The sequence below is a fragment of the Nasonia vitripennis genome, unplaced genomic scaffold (assembly GCF_009193385.2).
Source record: "Nasonia vitripennis strain AsymCx unplaced genomic scaffold, Nvit_psr_1.1 unplaced0244, whole genome shotgun sequence".
Lineage (NCBI taxonomy): Eukaryota > Metazoa > Arthropoda > Insecta > Hymenoptera > Pteromalidae > Nasonia > Nasonia vitripennis.
In genome coordinates, this window is record NW_022280023.1 from 304,757 (window position 1) to 324,046 (window position 19,290).

A 19,290-nucleotide genomic window follows, 5' to 3' on the forward strand; every position below is an offset into this window, starting at 1 on the left:
TTAAGGACCGGATACTAACGACATTTTCAATTATAACGGAAAAAAACTTATCCAGGATAAGAAGGACAATATAGTATCTCAAATTGAAACGTCGTAAATATAACATTAGGCGTGGTACAATACTATATTTTCGTAAAATAATTCCAACCGGATAATGACGACATTTTGCATTTACTCAAGTGTTGCACTTGAGGACCGGAAACGGACGACAATACATCAACTATGAACAAACGGAGCTGAACTAGAATAAATCTACTTATAAAATTTATTAATTTATTCATAATCTAATAAGCACTTTAAGGACCGGATACTAACGACATTTTCAATTATAATGGAAAAAAACTGATCCAGGATAAGAACGACAATATAGTATCTCAAATTGAAACGTCGTAACTATAACATTAGTCTTGTTACAATAGTATATTGTCATATAATCATTCAAACCGCATAATGACGACATTTTGCATTTACTCAAGTGTTGTACTTGAGGACCGGAAACGGCCGACAGTACATCAACTTTTAACAAACGGATCTGATCTAGACTAAATCCAATCATAAAATTTATTAATTTATTCATAATCTAATAAGCCCTTTAAGGACCGGATACTAACGACATTTTCAATTGTAACGGAAAAATACTGATCCATGTTAAGAACGACAATATAGTATCTCAAATTGAAACGGCGTAACTATAACATTAGGCGTGTTGCAATAGTATATTGTCATATAATAATTCAAACCGGATAATGACGACATTTTGCATTTACTCAAGTGTTGTACTTGAGGACCCGAAACGGACGACAGTACATCAACTTTGAACAAACGGATCTGACCTAGACTAAATATAATCATAATATTTAATAATTTATTCATAATCTAATAAGCCCTTTAAGGACCGGATACTAACGACATTTTCAATTATAATGGAAAAAAACTGATCCAGGATAAGAACGACAATATAGTATCTAAAATTGAAACGTCGTAACTATAACATTAGTCTTGTTACAATAGTATATTGTCATATAATAATTCAAACCGGATAATGACGACATTTTGCATTTACTCAAGTGTTGTACTTGAGGACCCGAAACGGACGACAGTACATCAACTTTGAACAAACGGATCTGACCTAGACTAAATATAATCATAATATTTAATAATTTATTCATAATCTAATAAGCCCTTTAAGGACCGGATACTAACGACATTTTCAATTATAACGGAAAAAAACTTATCCAGGATAAGAAGGACAATATAGTATCTCAAATTGAAACGTCGTAAATATAACATTAGGCGTGGTACAATACTATATTTTCGTAAAATAATTCCAACCGGATAATGACGACATTTTGCATTTACTCAAGTGTTGCACTTGAGGACCGGAAACGGACGACAATACATGAACTATGAACAAACGGAGCTGAACTAGAATAAATCTACTTATAAAATTTATTAATTTATTCATAATCTAATAAGCACTTTATGGACCGGATACTAACGACATTTTCAATTATAATGGAAAAAAACTGATCCAGGATAAGAACGACAATATAGTATCTCAAATTGATACGTCGTAACTATAACATTAGTCTTGTTACAATAGTATATTGTCATATAATCATTCAAACCGCATAATGACGACATTTTGCATTTACTCAAGTGTTGTACTTGAGGACCGGAAACGGCCGACAGTACATCAACTTTTAACAAACGGATCTGATCTAGACTAAATCCAATCATAAAATTTATTAATTTATTCATAATCTAATAAGCCCTTTAAGGACCGGATACTAACGACATTTTCAATTATAACGGAAAAATACTGATCCATGTTAAGAACGACAATATAGTATCTCAAATTGAAACGCCGTAACTATAACATTAGGCGTGTTGCAATAGTATATTGTCATATAATAATTCAAACCGGATAATGACGACATTTTGCATTTACTCAAGTGTTGTACTTGAGGACCCGAAACGGACGACAGTACATCAACTTTGAACAAACGGATCTGACCTAGACTAAATATAATCATAATATTTAATAATTTATTCATAATCTAATAAGCCCTTTAATGACCGGATACTAACGACATTTTCAATTATAACGGAAAAAAACTTATCCAGGATAAGAAGGACAATATAGTATCTCAAATTGAAACGTCGTAAATATAACATTAGGCGTGTTACAATACTATATTTTCGTAAAATAATTCCAACCGGATAATGACGACATTTTGCATTTACTCAAGTGTTGCACTTGAGGACCGGAAACGGACGACAATACATCAACTATGAACAAACGGAGCTGAACTAGAATAAATCTACTTATAAAATTTATTAATTTATTCATAATCTAATAAGCACTTTAAGGACCGGATACTAACGACATTTTCAATTATAATGGAAAAAAACTGATCCAGGATAAGAACGACAATATAGTATCTAAAATTGAAACGTCGTAACTATAACATTAGTCTTGTTACAATAGTATATTGTCATATAATCATTCAAACCGCATAATGACGACATTTTGCATTTACTCAAGTGTTGTACTTGAGGAACGGAAACGGACGACAGTACATCAACTTTGAACAAACGGAGCTGACCTAGACTAAATATAATCATAATATTTAATAATTTATTCATAATCTAATAAGCCCTTTAAGGACCGGGTACTAACGACATTTTCAATTATAACGGAAAAAAACTAATTCAGGATAAGAAGGACAATATAGTATCTCAAATTGAAACGTCGTAAATATAACATTAGGCGTGTTACAATACTATATTTTCGTAAAATAATTCAAACCGGATAATGACGACAATTTGCATTTACTCAAGTGTTGTACTTGAGGACCGGAAACGGACGACAGTACATCAACTTTTAACAAACGGATCTGATCTAGAATAAATCCAATCATAAAATTTATTAATTTATTCATAATCTAATAAGCCCTTTAAGGACCGGATACTAACGACATTTTCAATTATAACCGAAAAATACTGATCCACGTTAAGAACGACAATATAGTATCTCAAATTGAAACGCCGTAACTATAACATTAGGCGTGTTGCAATAGTATATTGTCATATAATAATTCAAACCGGATAATGACGACATTTTGCATTTACTCAAGTGTTGTACTTGAGGACCGGAAACGGACGACAGTACATCAACTTTGAACAAACGGGGCTGACCTAGACTAAGACTACTCATAAATTTTATTCATAATCTAATAATCCCTTTAATGACAGGATACTAACGACATTTTCATTTGTGACTGAAAAAAACTTATCCATGATAAGAACGACGATATAGTAACTCAAATTGAAACGTCGTAACTATAACATTAGTCGTGTTACAATAGTATATTGTCATATCGTGATTCAAACCGAATAATGACGACATTTTGCATTTACTCAAGTGTTGTACTTGAGAACCCGAAACGGACGACAGTACATCAACTTTGAACAATCGGATCTGACCTAGACTAAATATAATCATAATATTTAATAATTTATTCATAATTTAATAAGCACTTTAAGGACCGGATACAAACGAGATTTTCAATTATAACGGAAAAAAAAACTGATCCAGGATAAGAACGACGATATAGTAACTCAAATTGAAACGTCGTAACTATAACATTAGTCGTGTTACAATAGTATATTGTCATATCGTGATTCAAACCGAATAATGACGACATTTTGCATTTACTCAAGTGTTGTACTTGAGGACCCGAAACGGACGACAGTACATCAACTTTGAACAAACGGGGCTGACCTAGACTAAGTCTACACATAAATTTTATTCATAATCTAATAATCCCTTTAATGACAGGTTACTAACGACATTTTCATTTGTGACGGAAAAAAACTAATTCAGGATAAGAAGGACAATATAGTATCTCAAATTGAAACGCCGTAACTATAACATTAGGCGTGTTGCAATAGTATATTGTCATATAATAATTCAAACCGGATAATGACGACATTTTGCATTTACTCAAGTGTTGTACTTGAGGTCCGGAAACGGACGACAGTACATCAACTTTGAACAAACGGGGCTGACCTAGACTAAGTCTACTCATAAAATTTATTCCTAATCTAATAATCCCTTTAATGACAGGATACTAACGACATTTTCATTTGTGACGGAAAAAAACTTATCCAGGATAAGAACGACAATATAGTATCTCAAATTGAAACGTCGTAACTATAACATTAGGCGTGTTGCAATAGTATATTGTCATATAATAATTCAAACCGGATAATGACGACATTTTGGATTTACTCAAGTGTTGTACTGATGGACCGAAAATAATGACAGTGTAAAGGCAGTAAACAACCTGCGCTAGTATAGCGTAAGGATTGTTAGTAAAACATATATTATCATAAACATAAATTTTTTACCCAATAACGGCGACATTGTGATTACTTTAACTGATCTGCGCTGGCAAACAAGAAAGTTGTAAAATGAGGATATCAACCCCTGAAAGTCCGGATAAAGACGACGTTTTTACAAGTGGGTTGGTAATTTAGGTGGGTAAAAGGCCATGGAATTAATGTTTTCTGAACGTGACCAGAATATTTCATCCGGACTATAATGACAACATGACCAGAATTAGTCATCCGGACTATAACAACAGCAAAACTAACGCAACAAAAGGGCGAGAGACTTAATATTTTATTTAATAATAAATTAACAAAAGACAGTCTTAGGCCAAGCAACAGAGCAAAAAAATGCCCTTTTGGTGACATAGAGACTATAGAAAAACGAACTGTTAGATCATGTGAAGGTCAGTTAGTAGATGAAAACTGCACACTTTCCAACTCCTGAATCATTGACTTATGCTTTGTTATTAACAAATTAGCAAAAATCGCAAAAAAATTTTCCGACAGAAACTGCACAAAAACTATTTGTCCGATAGAAACCGGGTTTTGCACACATGAGGTATATTTTAATAGCTACTTGTGTGCAAAATTTCATTTCTGAATATTTAAAATTGGCAAAGTTATACATTTTTCAAAAAAATGGAGAAGTTTTCGCAATAACTTTAGTATTAATTGTCCGATTGCATCATTCGAGATCTCATTCTCTTCGGAATTTTGTTCTCCACAACCAATCCTATTGCAGCAAAAAGATTCTTTAAATAGTTTCCACCAGAAAAAAAAAGTGCACTAATTTGTTAATAACAAAGCATAAGACAATGATTCAGGAGTTGGGAAGTGTGCAGTTTTCATCTAATAACTGACCTTCACATGCCCCAACAGTTGGTTTTTATATAGTCTTTATGTCACGAAGAAATTCTCTGTTGCTTGGCCTAACTGTCAATGGTAGCAAACCGGAAAATAATAACAGGTTGTGGTTGTAAACATTAGTAACTTTTAGAGTAACCGGATAACAATGACAGCACAACCACTGATAACTACGCATTCATAATCGAATAAATTTTCATAATACATTGTCTCGTTACGTTATCAAACGAGACCACCGGAATGTAATAAGATTATCGGTAATAAGTAATAGCTTCAAATACAGGGTGAGTCATTTTAATCTTTAATCTCAATTATCTAGTTGGCAAAGCATGCCAGCGAAAAAAGTTTCGGGTAAAAGTTTTAGGATTTTTCCCTGGCTATCTGATGATGACCTTGACAATGTCATTGAGCATGACCTTCAAGGTCATTTGAAGGTCAAGTCGATTTTTTCAAATAGAAACCGCTACTTTTGGCACCAGAAATGGAAAGAGCGGGAAATTTTACGTTCGAACATGTGATTTTGGAAACAAATCATCTTTTGTGCGGAAATTACCTTTGACATCAGCCGAACCCAGGATGCACCATCGAGGAGGTTGTCAAAAGGATTTAGCATCCCATTTTTTGTTTTTTGTTTTATTTTTTTTGTATTTTTTTTTTGTTTTTTCCCTTTTTGTTATTTTTTTGGTATTTTTATGAAATGTTAACTGGAGTTAACCATTGATTAATTGTTCGAAATTACCGCCGTTTTGTTGGATGCAAAGATCAAGTCGAGCTCTGAATTGTCTTATGGTTCTAAGTAGAACATCTCGAGGGATTGCTGCACAAGCTGTACGAATGCGTTCGATCATATTATCTCGCGTTGTTGGCCGTTGAGTATAAACAACATTCTTAAGATATCCCCATAAGTAAAAATCGGGAGGGGTTAAATCAGGTGAACGAGGGGGCCAGGCAACCGGGCCACCTCGCCCAATCCACCTGCCATTGTAGCGGGTGTTTAAATAATCACGAACAATGCGTGCATAATGTGGTGGTGCTCCATCTAATTGGATCCACATTCTTAGCCTTGTGGCTAGGTCTACATTTTCTAGTAATTCAGGTAAAATGTCTCGAAGTAATCTCAAAAAGTTTACCCCATTCACGTTCTCTTCAAAGAAATAAGGACCAATCAAATAGCCATTGATGATTCCACACCAGACCATAACACTCCAGCGGTGTTGATTGTCTATGGGCCTGAACCAATGAGGATTTTTATCTGACCAATAATGGCAATTATGTCTATTCAATTCTCCAGTGTTTCTGAATGTTGATTGATCTGAAAAAAGAACGTGCCTGAAAAAGTCTTGATCTAGTTGAATCATTCGTATTGCCCATCGACAAAAGCGTACTCGCAAAATCATATCATTTGGAGTTAACTGTTGTGTTAATGTTATGTGATAAGGATGATCTTCTCGCTCTCAATATTCGGGATGCTGTTGATAGAGGTATACCTATTTCTCTTTCTATTTGTCGAGTACTAATGTGAGGATCAAGATGAATAATCGCTAGAATGGTAATAACACGAGGATCGTTTTCGTCGTATTCATGATGACGGCGTTGACGAACAAAAGCTCCATTTTGAGCTCTCTGAGTTAAGGTTTGAATAGTAACATTACTTGGGTGTCTCCTATTGGGATAGCGTTCAGCATAAAGTCTGGCAGCTGCTGCATAATTATTTCGACTTTCTCCCAAAATCATGATCATATCAACGATTTCGTTGGGACCATAATCAGCCATGATCAAAATCAAAATAATTTGTTACAGACCAGTAAACAGGCAAACAGATTTTTTTCAATAATAATTATCGATTTACAAGAAGTAAAAAACACGATTAAGCTTTTCTGCACTAATTTGCTATCTACATAACTGTTAAGAGTAGTTCACTCTCAAAAATTGACACTAATACAAAATAATGGAATGACTTAACTACATCAAGAATTTTGAAAATTGACACTAATACAAAATAATGGAATGACTTTGAAAATTTTTGAAAACTGAAAAAATTACGAAAATTTTAGAAAATATTGAAAATTTCTGGAAATATTGAAAATTTTGTCATTTTTAACGCATGTCACTCTCTTTTCATTTATGGGGCTAAAAGTAGGGGTTTCCATTTCAAAAAATCAACTTGACCTTGAAATGCCCTTGAAGATCCTGTTTAACGACGGGGTCAAGATGACCATCAGCCGGGGAGAAAACTGAAAACTTTTGTGGGTAACATTTTCTCCTTGAATGCATTCGAGTTCAGCTAACCAGTTGTACTGTTATCGGCATGACCAATGACCTTGACCATTGAATTCAAGGTCAAGGCAAGGTCATATTCAAACTTAAAATTTCCCGCTCTTTCCATTTCTGGTGCCAAAAGTATGTGTTTCTGTTTGAAAAAATGGACTTGACCTTCAAATGACCTTGAAGGTCACGCTCAATGACATTGTCAAGGTCATAATCAGATAGCCAGGGAAAAATCCTAAAACTTTTATTCGAAACTTTTTTCGCTGGCATGCTTTGCCAACGAGATAATTGAGATTAAAGATTAAAATGACTCACCTGTATATATTGATTAGTTTCTAACTAGCTAAGAATCTGTAAATATAATTGGTTAAGTTAAAGGCGATGGCATAGTTTTTTTTTAACATGACAAGAATAATCATCCGGACTATGCCGACAGTATAACCAACGCGATTAAAGGGCGGTAGACTAAATATTTGATTGCATAATAGATCTACAAAAGAAAGACACCGGACTGCAACGACTGCAATGAGATTATCGGTGATAAGTGTAAGAGTTTTACTATAACGATCAGGATTTCAGTAACTAAGAATCTGTAAATATAATTATGTGAGTTAAAGGTCATGGAATAGATGCTTTCTAAGGCGTTAAAAGCACGGTATAAAAAATATTAAATTAAATAATAAAATTATAAAAGAAAGACAGTCAGTGGAAGCAGACTGAAAAATAATTATAGGTTGTAGTTGCGAAAATTAGCAACATAAATTAACGGATAACAGCGACTTCACTATCACCGTTACATACGCCATCAGTATCGAATAAATTTTCATACTATATCGAGACAACTGGACTGTAACGTCTGTAATAAAATTGTCGGTAATAAGTTTTATACATAATCATTAGTATTTAACTAGCTAATAATCTGTAAATATAATTACGTCGGTTAAGGCCATACAATAGATTTTTTTTACCACCAGCATTAACTACCCATACTATATAACGACAGCATAACTAATGCGATAAAAGGGCAGTCGACTAAAATTTGAATTTCAGTAAACTACATTAAACTTGTTTGTTACAAAAGTACGCCACCGGCCATAACAACTGTAATAGAGATATTGGTAATAAGTAACAACTTCATTTACAATGATAAGCATTTAATTATCAAAGCAGCGGTAAGTAAAAATAGATGAAATAATGGCTAAGCAATAGATCTTGTATCATTACCGGCATTATTCACCCAGACTATAACGATAGCATAACTAACAATTTCAATGTCAGCAAACTACATTAAACCTGTTTGTTACAAAAGTACGCCACCGGACTATAACGACTGTAATTAAGATATCGGTGATGAGTAACAGCTTTATTTATAATGATAAACATAAAATTAGATATTTTTTGATCACCAGCATTAATCAGCCGGACTATAACGACAGCATAACTAACTCGATAAAAGGGCCGTAAATTAAATATTTGAACGAGTAATGAATTAATAAAAGAAAGACACTCAGTGGTGGGAGACTGATAAATAATGACAAGTTATAGTTGTTCACATTAGCAACTTAAAGTAACCGGATTACGGCGTCAGCACTACCACCGTCACCTACGGAGTCAGATTCAAATCAATTATCAAACTACATTAAACCGTTTTGTTATAAAAGTACGCAAGCATACCATACCGACTGTAATGATATTATCGGTGATCAGTAACAGCTTATAGATCTTGTATTATTACCGGCATTATTTACCCGGACTATAACGACAGCATAAGTAACGGATTCAAAGGACAGTAAACAAAATATTTGATTGAATAATAAATTAACAAATAAAAGAAAGTAAAAGGTGACAGACTTAAAAAATAATGACAAGTTGTGTTTGCTAACATAAACAACTTAAAATAACCGGATTACGACGACAGCACTACCACCGTTACCTAAGCAGTCAGAAAATAACTTATCAAACGACAATGAGCAGTTTTATACAAAATCTATAGCAATAGCCATTATTCCATGTATTTATACTTGCAGCCTCTTTGATAATTACATGCTTATCGTTATAAATAAAGTTGTTACTTATCGTTGATAATATCATTACAGTCATTATGTTCCGCTGGTGTACTTATGTATAATGACTGCGTAAATGACGGTGGTAGTGCTGTCGCCGTTATCCGGTTACTTTAAGTTGCTAATGTTAGCGACTACAACATGTCATTATTTGTTGGTCTGTCACCTTATACTTTCTTTTATTTGTTAATTTATTATTCAATCGAATATTTAGTTTATAGCCCTTTTATCCCGTTAGTTATGCTGTCGTGATAGTCCGGCTTATTTAGTCCGGGCGCTGAGGGGGGGGGGGGGCAAAGTGGTCGATATTGTTCATTTTTTATTATAAGGTCGCCACGGTAACCAAACGTTTTTTTATGTATTTTGAGGCATAGAATCCGAATTTCATGGCTTCCGGTTGTCAAAATAGTCAGTTTGTTATTTATTTAACAATTTATTGCAATGTTTGCGCTGTATTGTATTGAAATGTTAAATAAATAAAAAACTAATCACTTTCACGCCCGGAAACCATAAAATTCGGATTCTACGTCTCAAAATACATAAAAAAACGTTTGGTTACCGTGGCGACCTTATAATAAAAAAATTGATCACTCTACCCCCCTTCAGCGCCCGGACTTATTAATGCTGGTGAAAAAAATCTAATTATATGCTTATCATTATAAATAAAGCTGTTACTTATCACAGAAAATCTCTTTGCAGTCGTTATAGTCCGGTGGCACACTTTCATAATAAAACTGCTCATTGTCGTTTGATAAGTTATTTGGTTCTGATTGCTTAGGTAACGGTGGTAGTGCTGTCATCGTAATCCGGTTATTTTAAGTTGTTTATGTTAGCAAACACAACTTGTCATTATTTTTTGGTCTGTCACCTTTTACTTTCTTTTATTTGTTAATTAATTATTCAATCAAATATTTTGTTTAATGTCCTTTGTATCCGTTAGTTATGCTGTCGTTATAGTCCGGATGAATAATGCTGGTAATAATACAAAATCTATAGCAATAGCCATGATTCCATGTATTTATACTTGCAGCTTCTTTGATAATTACATGCTTATCGTTATAAATAAAGCTGTTACTTATTGTTGATAATATCATTACAGTCATTATCTTCCTTTGGCGTACTTTCATAACAAAACGTTTTAATGTAGTTTCATAATTTATTGGATTCTGACCGCGTAAATGACGGTGGTAGTGCTGTCGCCGTTATTCGGTTACTTAAAGTTTCTAATTTTAGCAACTACAACTTGTCATTATTTTTTGGTTTGCCATCACTGACTGTCTTTATTTTGTTAGTTTATTACTTGCTTAAATATATAGTTTACTGCCTTTTTATCGCGTGAGTTATGCTGTCGTTATAGTCCGGCTGATTAATGTTGGTTAAAAAAGAATATCTAATTATATGCTTATCGTTATAAATATAGTTTTTACTCATCACCTATAATCTATTACGGACGTCATAGTCTGGTGGTGTATTTTGATAACGTGACGTTGTATGTTCAATGTGGAATGAAAGTTTATTCTATACTGCCTCCGTTGGTGACGGTGCTAATGCTGTCGCCGTTATCCGGTTACTTTAAGTTGCTTATGTTAGGAACTACAACTTATGTTCCAGTATGCCACCACTGACTGTCTATCTTTTATTAATTCATTACTCAATTGAATATTTGGTTTACTGACTTTTATCGCGTTAGTTATGCTGTCTCTATAGTCCGGTGATTAATCTTGGTGAGAATGCATATTCTATTGCATAGCCATTATATTACCTATTTTTATTTACAGATGCTTTTCTCTCACAGTTTTTGAACTGTTTTTTTACTATGTTTTACATTTGTAATAAAAACTCTAAATAAAATATCGTAGGCACTTTGGAGAGTTTTCATCTCCCCGAAGTGCCATAAAGTAGCTTTAATTGGACATATCTTGGTTAAAATTCCATATTTTGAAAAATAGACGATACTACAGTAATTTTTTGGTGTAAGTAAAGCTAAATATCCTATGGAACATCAAAGATATGGTTTTTGTAAATCTCCCCAAAGTGCCCACTCGGCATATATATATTATATATATATATATATATACAACAGTCGGTTCTAGGACGATTTCTAGTATACAACTTACTTTTCTAGGATTTTTGAGCTTTTCTAGGACGTCCTAGAAAAGTTATAGATGTAACGCATGTTTCTGAGAACCTAGAAAACTAATTATTTACTTTTCTGGGATTCCAGAAATCTAATGGAGAATTTTCTGGGATCCTAGAAAACTAATTATTTACTTTTCTGGGATCCCAGAGATTTAATGCAGAATTTGCTAGTATCCCAGAAAAACTATTTTTTATTTTTCTGGGAAATTTAGAAAAGACATTGTGTTTTTTCTTATAATCATAGAAAATAGATGAACGCTAAAGAAAAAAATTTCTAATTGTCCTTAAAAGTTTGATAAGTTTATTTGAGTAATTCTGTTCGAGAATGGTATACCGCAATTTATCTAAAAATTGTGAGAACGTGGAAAAAAAGTTTAATGTAGGAATAGTACAGGGTAATTTTAATCAATCAGCTATTTGCTTTGGCATTTGACCTATTGTATTGAGACAAATCGGCTTTCGTGTGCATTTTCCGTCTATATAATGTACGAAGAATCTTTTGTGTTTATCGATTTCAGTTGGTCTAAGATTCATGTAATTTTTACATATTTGATAGAATTCTCCACGAACTGCAAAAGAACGAGGGACATTATTCTTCGTTACTGGAATTTTTATTAATAATCTTGTCGAATCATCTTCAATGTCATCGATTGTTATATTAGTTAATTCTCCTCTTCTCAAGGCACCGAGAATTCCAAAAATAAGAACAACCTACAACGAAATCAATTCTCGTAAATTGTTGAAAAATGAAATACAATTTTAAATTTTTTATTAATAAATTACTTTTTTCATTAAATATGCATCCGGAGCATCATTACAAAATCTACTAACGTTTTCCGCAGTGAAAGTCTTAGATTTTTTTTTCGAATATTTAGCATTTTTTTCTTGATGTAAGCTAAAAGTTGATGATATTGGCTTATATCAATATGATCAAAAGTTTTTACGGTAGACTTCAATATTGAATAACGGTTCCATAGTGTCGGAGGAGAAAGTGTCATTGCCAATTCTTTGAAATAAGCTAAAAATATTTCTTCTACGAACATTGTGGTTTTTTTTTGTTGAATGCCAAGACAAAGTTGTTGTATGTTGCAACATATAGACGTTTTGATTTATCCGGCTATAAATCTAAAGTTACTTCTTTAGCTGCTGCAGCGATTTCGGGTGGAATTTAATTTCCATAATCGGATCTATCGTCTGTATCACAAGAACTGTTATCACTCATGTTTACTTTTCGGTTAGGTGCCAATAGGTTATAAACAAGACGTATTGCACTAATAATACACAATTTCGCAATCATACATATGTAAAACAAATGACAGCGACAGGATAGGTTTCCCCACGCACGCTTCAAATGTTCCCGCGCACGCTGTGTGAGAGAGCGTGCCTAAGTCGATAACTTTAGCGCCAAAACAAATGACTCTAAAGTCGAGCTCCACGCATGCTGTTATGAAGAAAATTTTTAACTGTCTTGACTTTTTAAAAAACTAGACGGATATCCATGTGGATATCCATATGGAATATCCACATGGAATCCACATAAATCTATATGGAATTCACATGAATCCATATAGATTATCCATATGGAAAATCCATCTGGATATCCAGGTATATATTTTGAACAAGAAAGTAGCACACGGAATTTTTGTCAGGAAGAGCATGAAAGGGTTTTTATCGTGTAGAAAGTTGAGTAGGTGATTGTGCATTTCGAGTCGTTCACAATGTAGTAAAAATTGTTGGTTTTTCATTAATTTTTTTATGTTTAATGACATAAGGATCTGAAAATATTGACCATAAGCTTATTTTCTACATTAATTATGAAATTTGTAACAATCTGAAAAATGGGCTTCATGATTTTCATTTCAATGAAAAAGAGATATGTTATACCTTATGAGTTAAGAAATAGTACATTCGCACGTAAAAGTCCCACATCTTTAGCACATTTTGACAATGGTTTATTGTAACATTTTTATCACTAACATAAAATTACTCATTACTCAACCGAATCGAGCAAGCGAGCAGTTGTCCAGTCGAACGCTTCACTGACATCTGACTACGCTGTCATACTTGTATTCATTTCTTGTTCTTTTTTGTATTAATAAATATATTCACCGCGAGAAGCTATGCCCTGCTTGATTAGTATTTTCAACAATCGTCTTCATTTATCTCGACAAAAATTGCAGATTTCATCTTGTGATATGCATGTGCGTCATTTCATATTCACAAACACATAGAATTAAAAGAAGATTATACCTGCACAAATAACTATGTGCAGCATCCCTTTGATCTTGACCAAAACTGCGGATTTTATGTTGTGATATGAATGAATACTTACAGCATTCGTCATTATATGTCACGAACACAAAACTTTAAAAAATAATTATATTTGCACGAGTAATTATTTGTAGCGTCCCTTTTATGTAAACCGAATCTGCGGATAACATTTTGTGATATGCATAAATACATAAATCGTTATTTTATATTTACAAACAAATAACTTAAAAAAAAAAATTATATCTGCATAAATATTTAATCGCAGCATCCCTTTTATCTGGACCAAATTTACTGATTTCATCTTATGATATGCACGAATACATAAAGCATTCGACATTTCATATTCACAAATAGATGGCTTAAAAAAACAGCACAAATATTCATTCGCAGCATCCCTTTCATGTAGATCGATTTTAAAATAATCTTTATTAATCCATGTATATATCTATGTCATAATATATGTCAAAAATATAATAAAAACTAAATTATTGCGTCTATTTTTTTTAATTGTTATAACAACTTCCAATCTACCCAATCTACTTGGACCAAATCTTGAAAATGTTTTTGAGTAGAAATGTACATTTTTATCATATGTACCTGTCTATACCATTAAATAGTTTTTTATTTATCAAATACATCAAGTTTTGTGGAATAAAAGCAAAAAAAAAAAAAAATCTGCACGGACGGACGGACGGACAGATGGACATTTTTTAAGTTCTTTTATTGCTAAAAACTAATTGAAATTTGATATATTTGACTTTTTTTCGGTAATTATAATGATTTACGTTCAAAGAACATTTCTACCGTAAAATAGATTTAATTTGTTTGTTTTTACAAGTTGTAGAGGGTTTTTACAAAATAGACCAAATATAATTTTTTTAAATTGTTTTCACAGCTTCCAATCTACCTGGACCAAATCTTAAAAATGTTTTGTGGTAGAAATGTATATTTTTATCATATGTGCCTGTTTTTACCAATTAATAGTTTTTGTTTATAAAACACATCAAGTTTTGTGAAATAAATGCTAAAAACAAATTGAAATTTGATAAATTTAATATTCTTTTTTTTTTTGGTAACTTGAACCATTTGAAAAATCGTGATTTACGTGTTTTGGCTTTATGTGATAGGTCATATATAGCAGTCGCAAGATATCGAAATTTCCGCAATTCTTAACAAAAAAGTGTTACGATTTGTCAAGAATTCTCTCGTAACAAGAGTTTTGTCCATAAATATGCCAAAATTTTACACTGTGCGTTGCGACAGTGATTGCAAGCCATTTGTCAAACATAAAAACTGGCAAATATAAGCCTAATGAGGGTCGGTTGTGCAGGTAGCCTATCCCCTTAACCGCCGCTTACGCAACTCTTAGCCGTAGGCAGCAAGGGCGTCGACACCTGCCACTGACACGTGCGTGTGGATAGGCTGCTGCCTGCCTTCATTGGACCTCTAGCTCTGTTTGTAAGCTACAATATAATTGTTGGTGAACGTAAATAAATAATAATAAATATGCGTTTTGCCCCAAATTCTCCACTGAGCTCATCAATAAAATTACGCTATCAATAGACTTATATTTTACTGTTCTATGCAAGCAAAGCAAACATTTTAGCTCGTAATATAAAAGTTCGTAATTTGAACTTTAATAAAATCATATCTAAATAGACAATTTTATTTGTATTTTAGTTTTCTTAACCGATGCATTGGGGCCAGAATTCCTTCTTCCTGTTCAAAATCAGACTGCAGCAATAGGTCGTGAAGCAACTTTTACATGCAGTGTGAGCAACATTGGCAAATATAAGGTATGTCAATGTATCGTTATTATATTTTCTTTAATACAGCACTAGCAGGGTCATATCACTCCGAACGTCGCTTGGTTGATTAGGTATATATGTATATTTACATTTATAAGTATTAAGTTTTCTAATTGTTGCAACAGAGGAAACGTTGTATTATCTGACAATGTCACTCATTCTCAACGTTTAAAAGAATTAGTTAGAGTTAGTTTAAAAGAATTATTAGACAATATAATAATACACATGTTTCGAAAGTTTTAAAGCTAGATTATACCCTCTTTTCGGGAAAGGTCCTCAGTTATTCGAATAAGTGGTCAAATTTTCCACAATATTTATACCTTACATCCAGACGAAAATGAAACCAGAAGATATGGGTAACTATACATCATTGATAATGAAATCGCCTCGTGATTACGATTCACGGCACACAGATACCTTAAGTATACTTTTTAAATTCACATGGGCAACAAGAAAATAATGCGCTTTAAATTATAAATAATAATAAACATATAAAATATGTCAGTTGTTGAGAAAAGATGTGAATGGCTGCACGGCACACAGGAAAATTTGAAAATACCAAAATTTTTGAGGCCCAAAAATTTTAAAGCCCAAAAATTATAAGGCCCAACAATTTTAAGGTCCAAAATTATATCCGCCTTATAGATGGTGTCCAGGTATCAGGGTAACTCCTGGATGTTAAGTTATTGAGAAAAGATGTAAATGGTTTTACGGCACACGGGTGCATTAAGCACTTTAATATAATAGTAGAAGTAGATGTTTCAAGCACATTTATTTACTTTTAGTTCAAAAAAACATGGTTACGTGAGAACCCAGAACTTGACGGATTCCACGTATGAATCTTGTATAACACAGTATCGCTATAATCCACTTTTAGTTAACATACATCAATAGGATTAGATCATATATTTCGCTCAAAAATTTCTGCAACATTGAATACGAGAGAGAGATTGGTCGATAACTCGTGATTTTATGTTTCTCACGTTATTCATAAATCTACTTCAGCTCTCTTTAAGCATTCGGCCTTATCCAAAATTTTGGCATAGGTTTTATTCTGTGTTTTTAGTTGTTTATTCTGCACTTCTGATTGCCATTAATAATGCAAAAATTCTTTGGAATTACACGACTTTATTATAGAGTCTGCTAATTCTACTTACAGCTTGATCTTATTTATATTTATCTACTGCCAAATTTGGATCAGTTATCGACATAATTTTATTCTAGTTTCTAGATTAGCAATATTTAATAATTTTTGTTTAGTCCAAGAAAACGTATGGTTCTGTAGTTATTGTCTTTTGTTTATTTACAGCAATACTAATCGGGTAATGCCTTGACCCTTTAGCTTTGTCTATAGGTGGCTTTGCAATACCAATGAAACCAGAAATATCCCTTATCAAGATAAATGCATAAAAGATCTAGAAGAAATTCAGTTTTTTGTATTACGTGTGATCTATACAGGGCCAATATTACAATACCACTTTTATTATTTAATGTTAATTTTGTATTTATTATTTTAATTATTTCTGTTTTAACAACTTTGGTATCTTGGACTAAATTGTTATTTACAAACACAATAACATTCAGTTGATACAAATTATAATTAAGTTTCTCAAAAGCTCCAGAACATATCACAATCGCTGGTTTGATAGCTGAACTTTCTATTTAAACTTGTAGTTTATCAGAATTTGCATTCATACAGCAAATATTTTAATACATGATTATATCTTTATCATTGTTCATAACCTTATTTCGATGTTTTAATAATACTGTGTTCGGATGCAGGTAGTGAGGATAATTCGCAAATAAGTACGCTGAGTAATACGTAATAACTACCGAGGCTTTATAGAAACAGTTAAAGTAACGCTAACTTATCTCCCTGACGTTTGCTCTCAAGAAGCGATAGCGATGAACTAAGCGCGTGCGAACTGTTGCTACGCAGCAGCTCGCGAGGTGGCACCAGTGTGCCCTTTAGGACCGTAAGTGACGAGTTCGAGTGTCGTACACTTCGTGTATTCTAACACTCCCTTTCACTGAGTCTCGTCACAGGAATCAATCCCAGGCTTCCTCCTCCTGATGTTCTCTATGACTTTCATCCTCATCTGAGTCACCTATGCAGATAAGAAAAAGAATTAGTTATTTGGTTAAAATATTAAGTATCTTTTAAGTTAAGTCATCATGCAAATGGACTTGCAGAGCTTTAGAGAATGAGTTACAGTAAACGATTGCAAAAGTACCATCAACAAAGGAGCTCCCCAGCTCAAACAAAGTCCTCACGGACGGTATTCTGAAAGACCAGGTGGCTGTCGTCAAGACGGTAAATACCGGTGCAAGTTCCCAGGAGAGTCACCGGGCCGCTGCAGGTTCCGCCCCAGCGGCAAATACCGGTGCCTTCCCGGGAACTGAAAAAAGCAAAATAAAGAAAAGAAACAGGCACGCTAATAGGAAGCTAGCCTCGGGGGCGAAGCTGAGGATAAAGCGTCTGGAGGACGCTCCTGGGGGGTCTCAGGTTGGGACCCTTGCGGGCGCGACCAAAAGACAACACTCCGACAGCTCCACCCCGAGGAAGCTCAAATAGTGGTCCGTTGAGGACGCTCCAAAGAGCTACAGCCGAGCGGTGGCTACTGACTTAAAAGTAGACATCGTTTCGGTCAAGTACTCGGAAGAGCGCCTTGACGAGGACCAGGGAAAGAAGGTCCTGGAGGCCTTGGAGGGGAAAATTGATGACACCCCAGACGGAGGCTATTTTCCAAGTTTCTTGGATAATTGGTTTCAGAAGGGTGCACAGATCTTCCACTGCAAGGCCCAAAGGACAAGGAGTGGTTACTCAGTAATGCCACTAAATGGTCGTGTGTGGGGGGCTAACTCAAGGCTATTGGGATGGGAGACATTCAGAAGCTGGTCAGAGCGATGATCTACGCCCCTGGAGTGCACACTCCAGACGTCGTGGTGAATCGCTTGAAAAGGCAGAACACCACACTCACACCAAACTCCTGGGTGGTCGCTGAAATCAAAACAGTGACGGTGGGCACCGAGGGGAAAAAGAAGGAGGAGACGGCCATTTGGGTGCTGCTGGAAAGGACTAAGATCAAGGCACTGAAGGCCCTTGACTTTAGACCTTTCTGTGGACGCGGCAGAGCACATGTCGCCCCTTTCAAGGAAAAGACAGAGGAAGAGCCGGGACAGACAGGAGTGTAGAGGTTATGGAGTTCGATCCCGGCCTCAATAAGGTAAACATAGAGGTAGATGCAAGTAACGGTGCTCTCTAACAAGATGGCTGATAGGGGGCAACGAAACAGCGTGAACAATATGAATGGGGCCGGATCTGTACCGGACACCACCATAGAGTTTACGCAGATCAATCTGCACCATTGCAAGAGCGCCTCAGCTGTTCTGGCTAGACGTAAAGCGGGGGTGCGTACAGGTATTTGCCTAATCCAAGAACCTTTGATTCACAACGGCAAAATCGCAGGCTTAAACGA

At 34.3% G+C, this 19,290-nt stretch overlaps 1 protein-coding gene and 1 long non-coding RNA gene across 4 annotated transcripts in view; one reads left to right on the forward strand and one right to left on the reverse strand.

The window, feature by feature from the left end:
- Window positions 1-19,290, forward strand: part of LOC107981611 — a 325,738-nt gene that overhangs the window by 24,355 nt on the left and 282,093 nt on the right. For all 3 annotated transcript variants that reach the window (XM_031933416.2, XM_031933413.2, XM_031933412.2), the window contains exon 2: window positions 15,684-15,799. Coding sequence is in view for 1 of the 3 variants with exons in the window: in XM_031933412.2 (XP_031789272.1) it covers window positions 15,684-15,799 (116 nt within the window). In the remaining 2 variants the exon portion in view is untranslated. The remainder of the gene's footprint in view (window positions 1-15,683; window positions 15,800-19,290) is intronic.
- Window positions 16,421-19,290, reverse strand: part of LOC116418337 — a 265,518-nt gene continuing 262,648 nt past the window's right edge. Inside the window, exon 4 of the long non-coding RNA XR_004228356.1 lies at window positions 16,421-17,919. This is a non-coding gene — a long non-coding RNA (uncharacterized LOC116418337). The remainder of the gene's footprint in view (window positions 17,920-19,290) is intronic.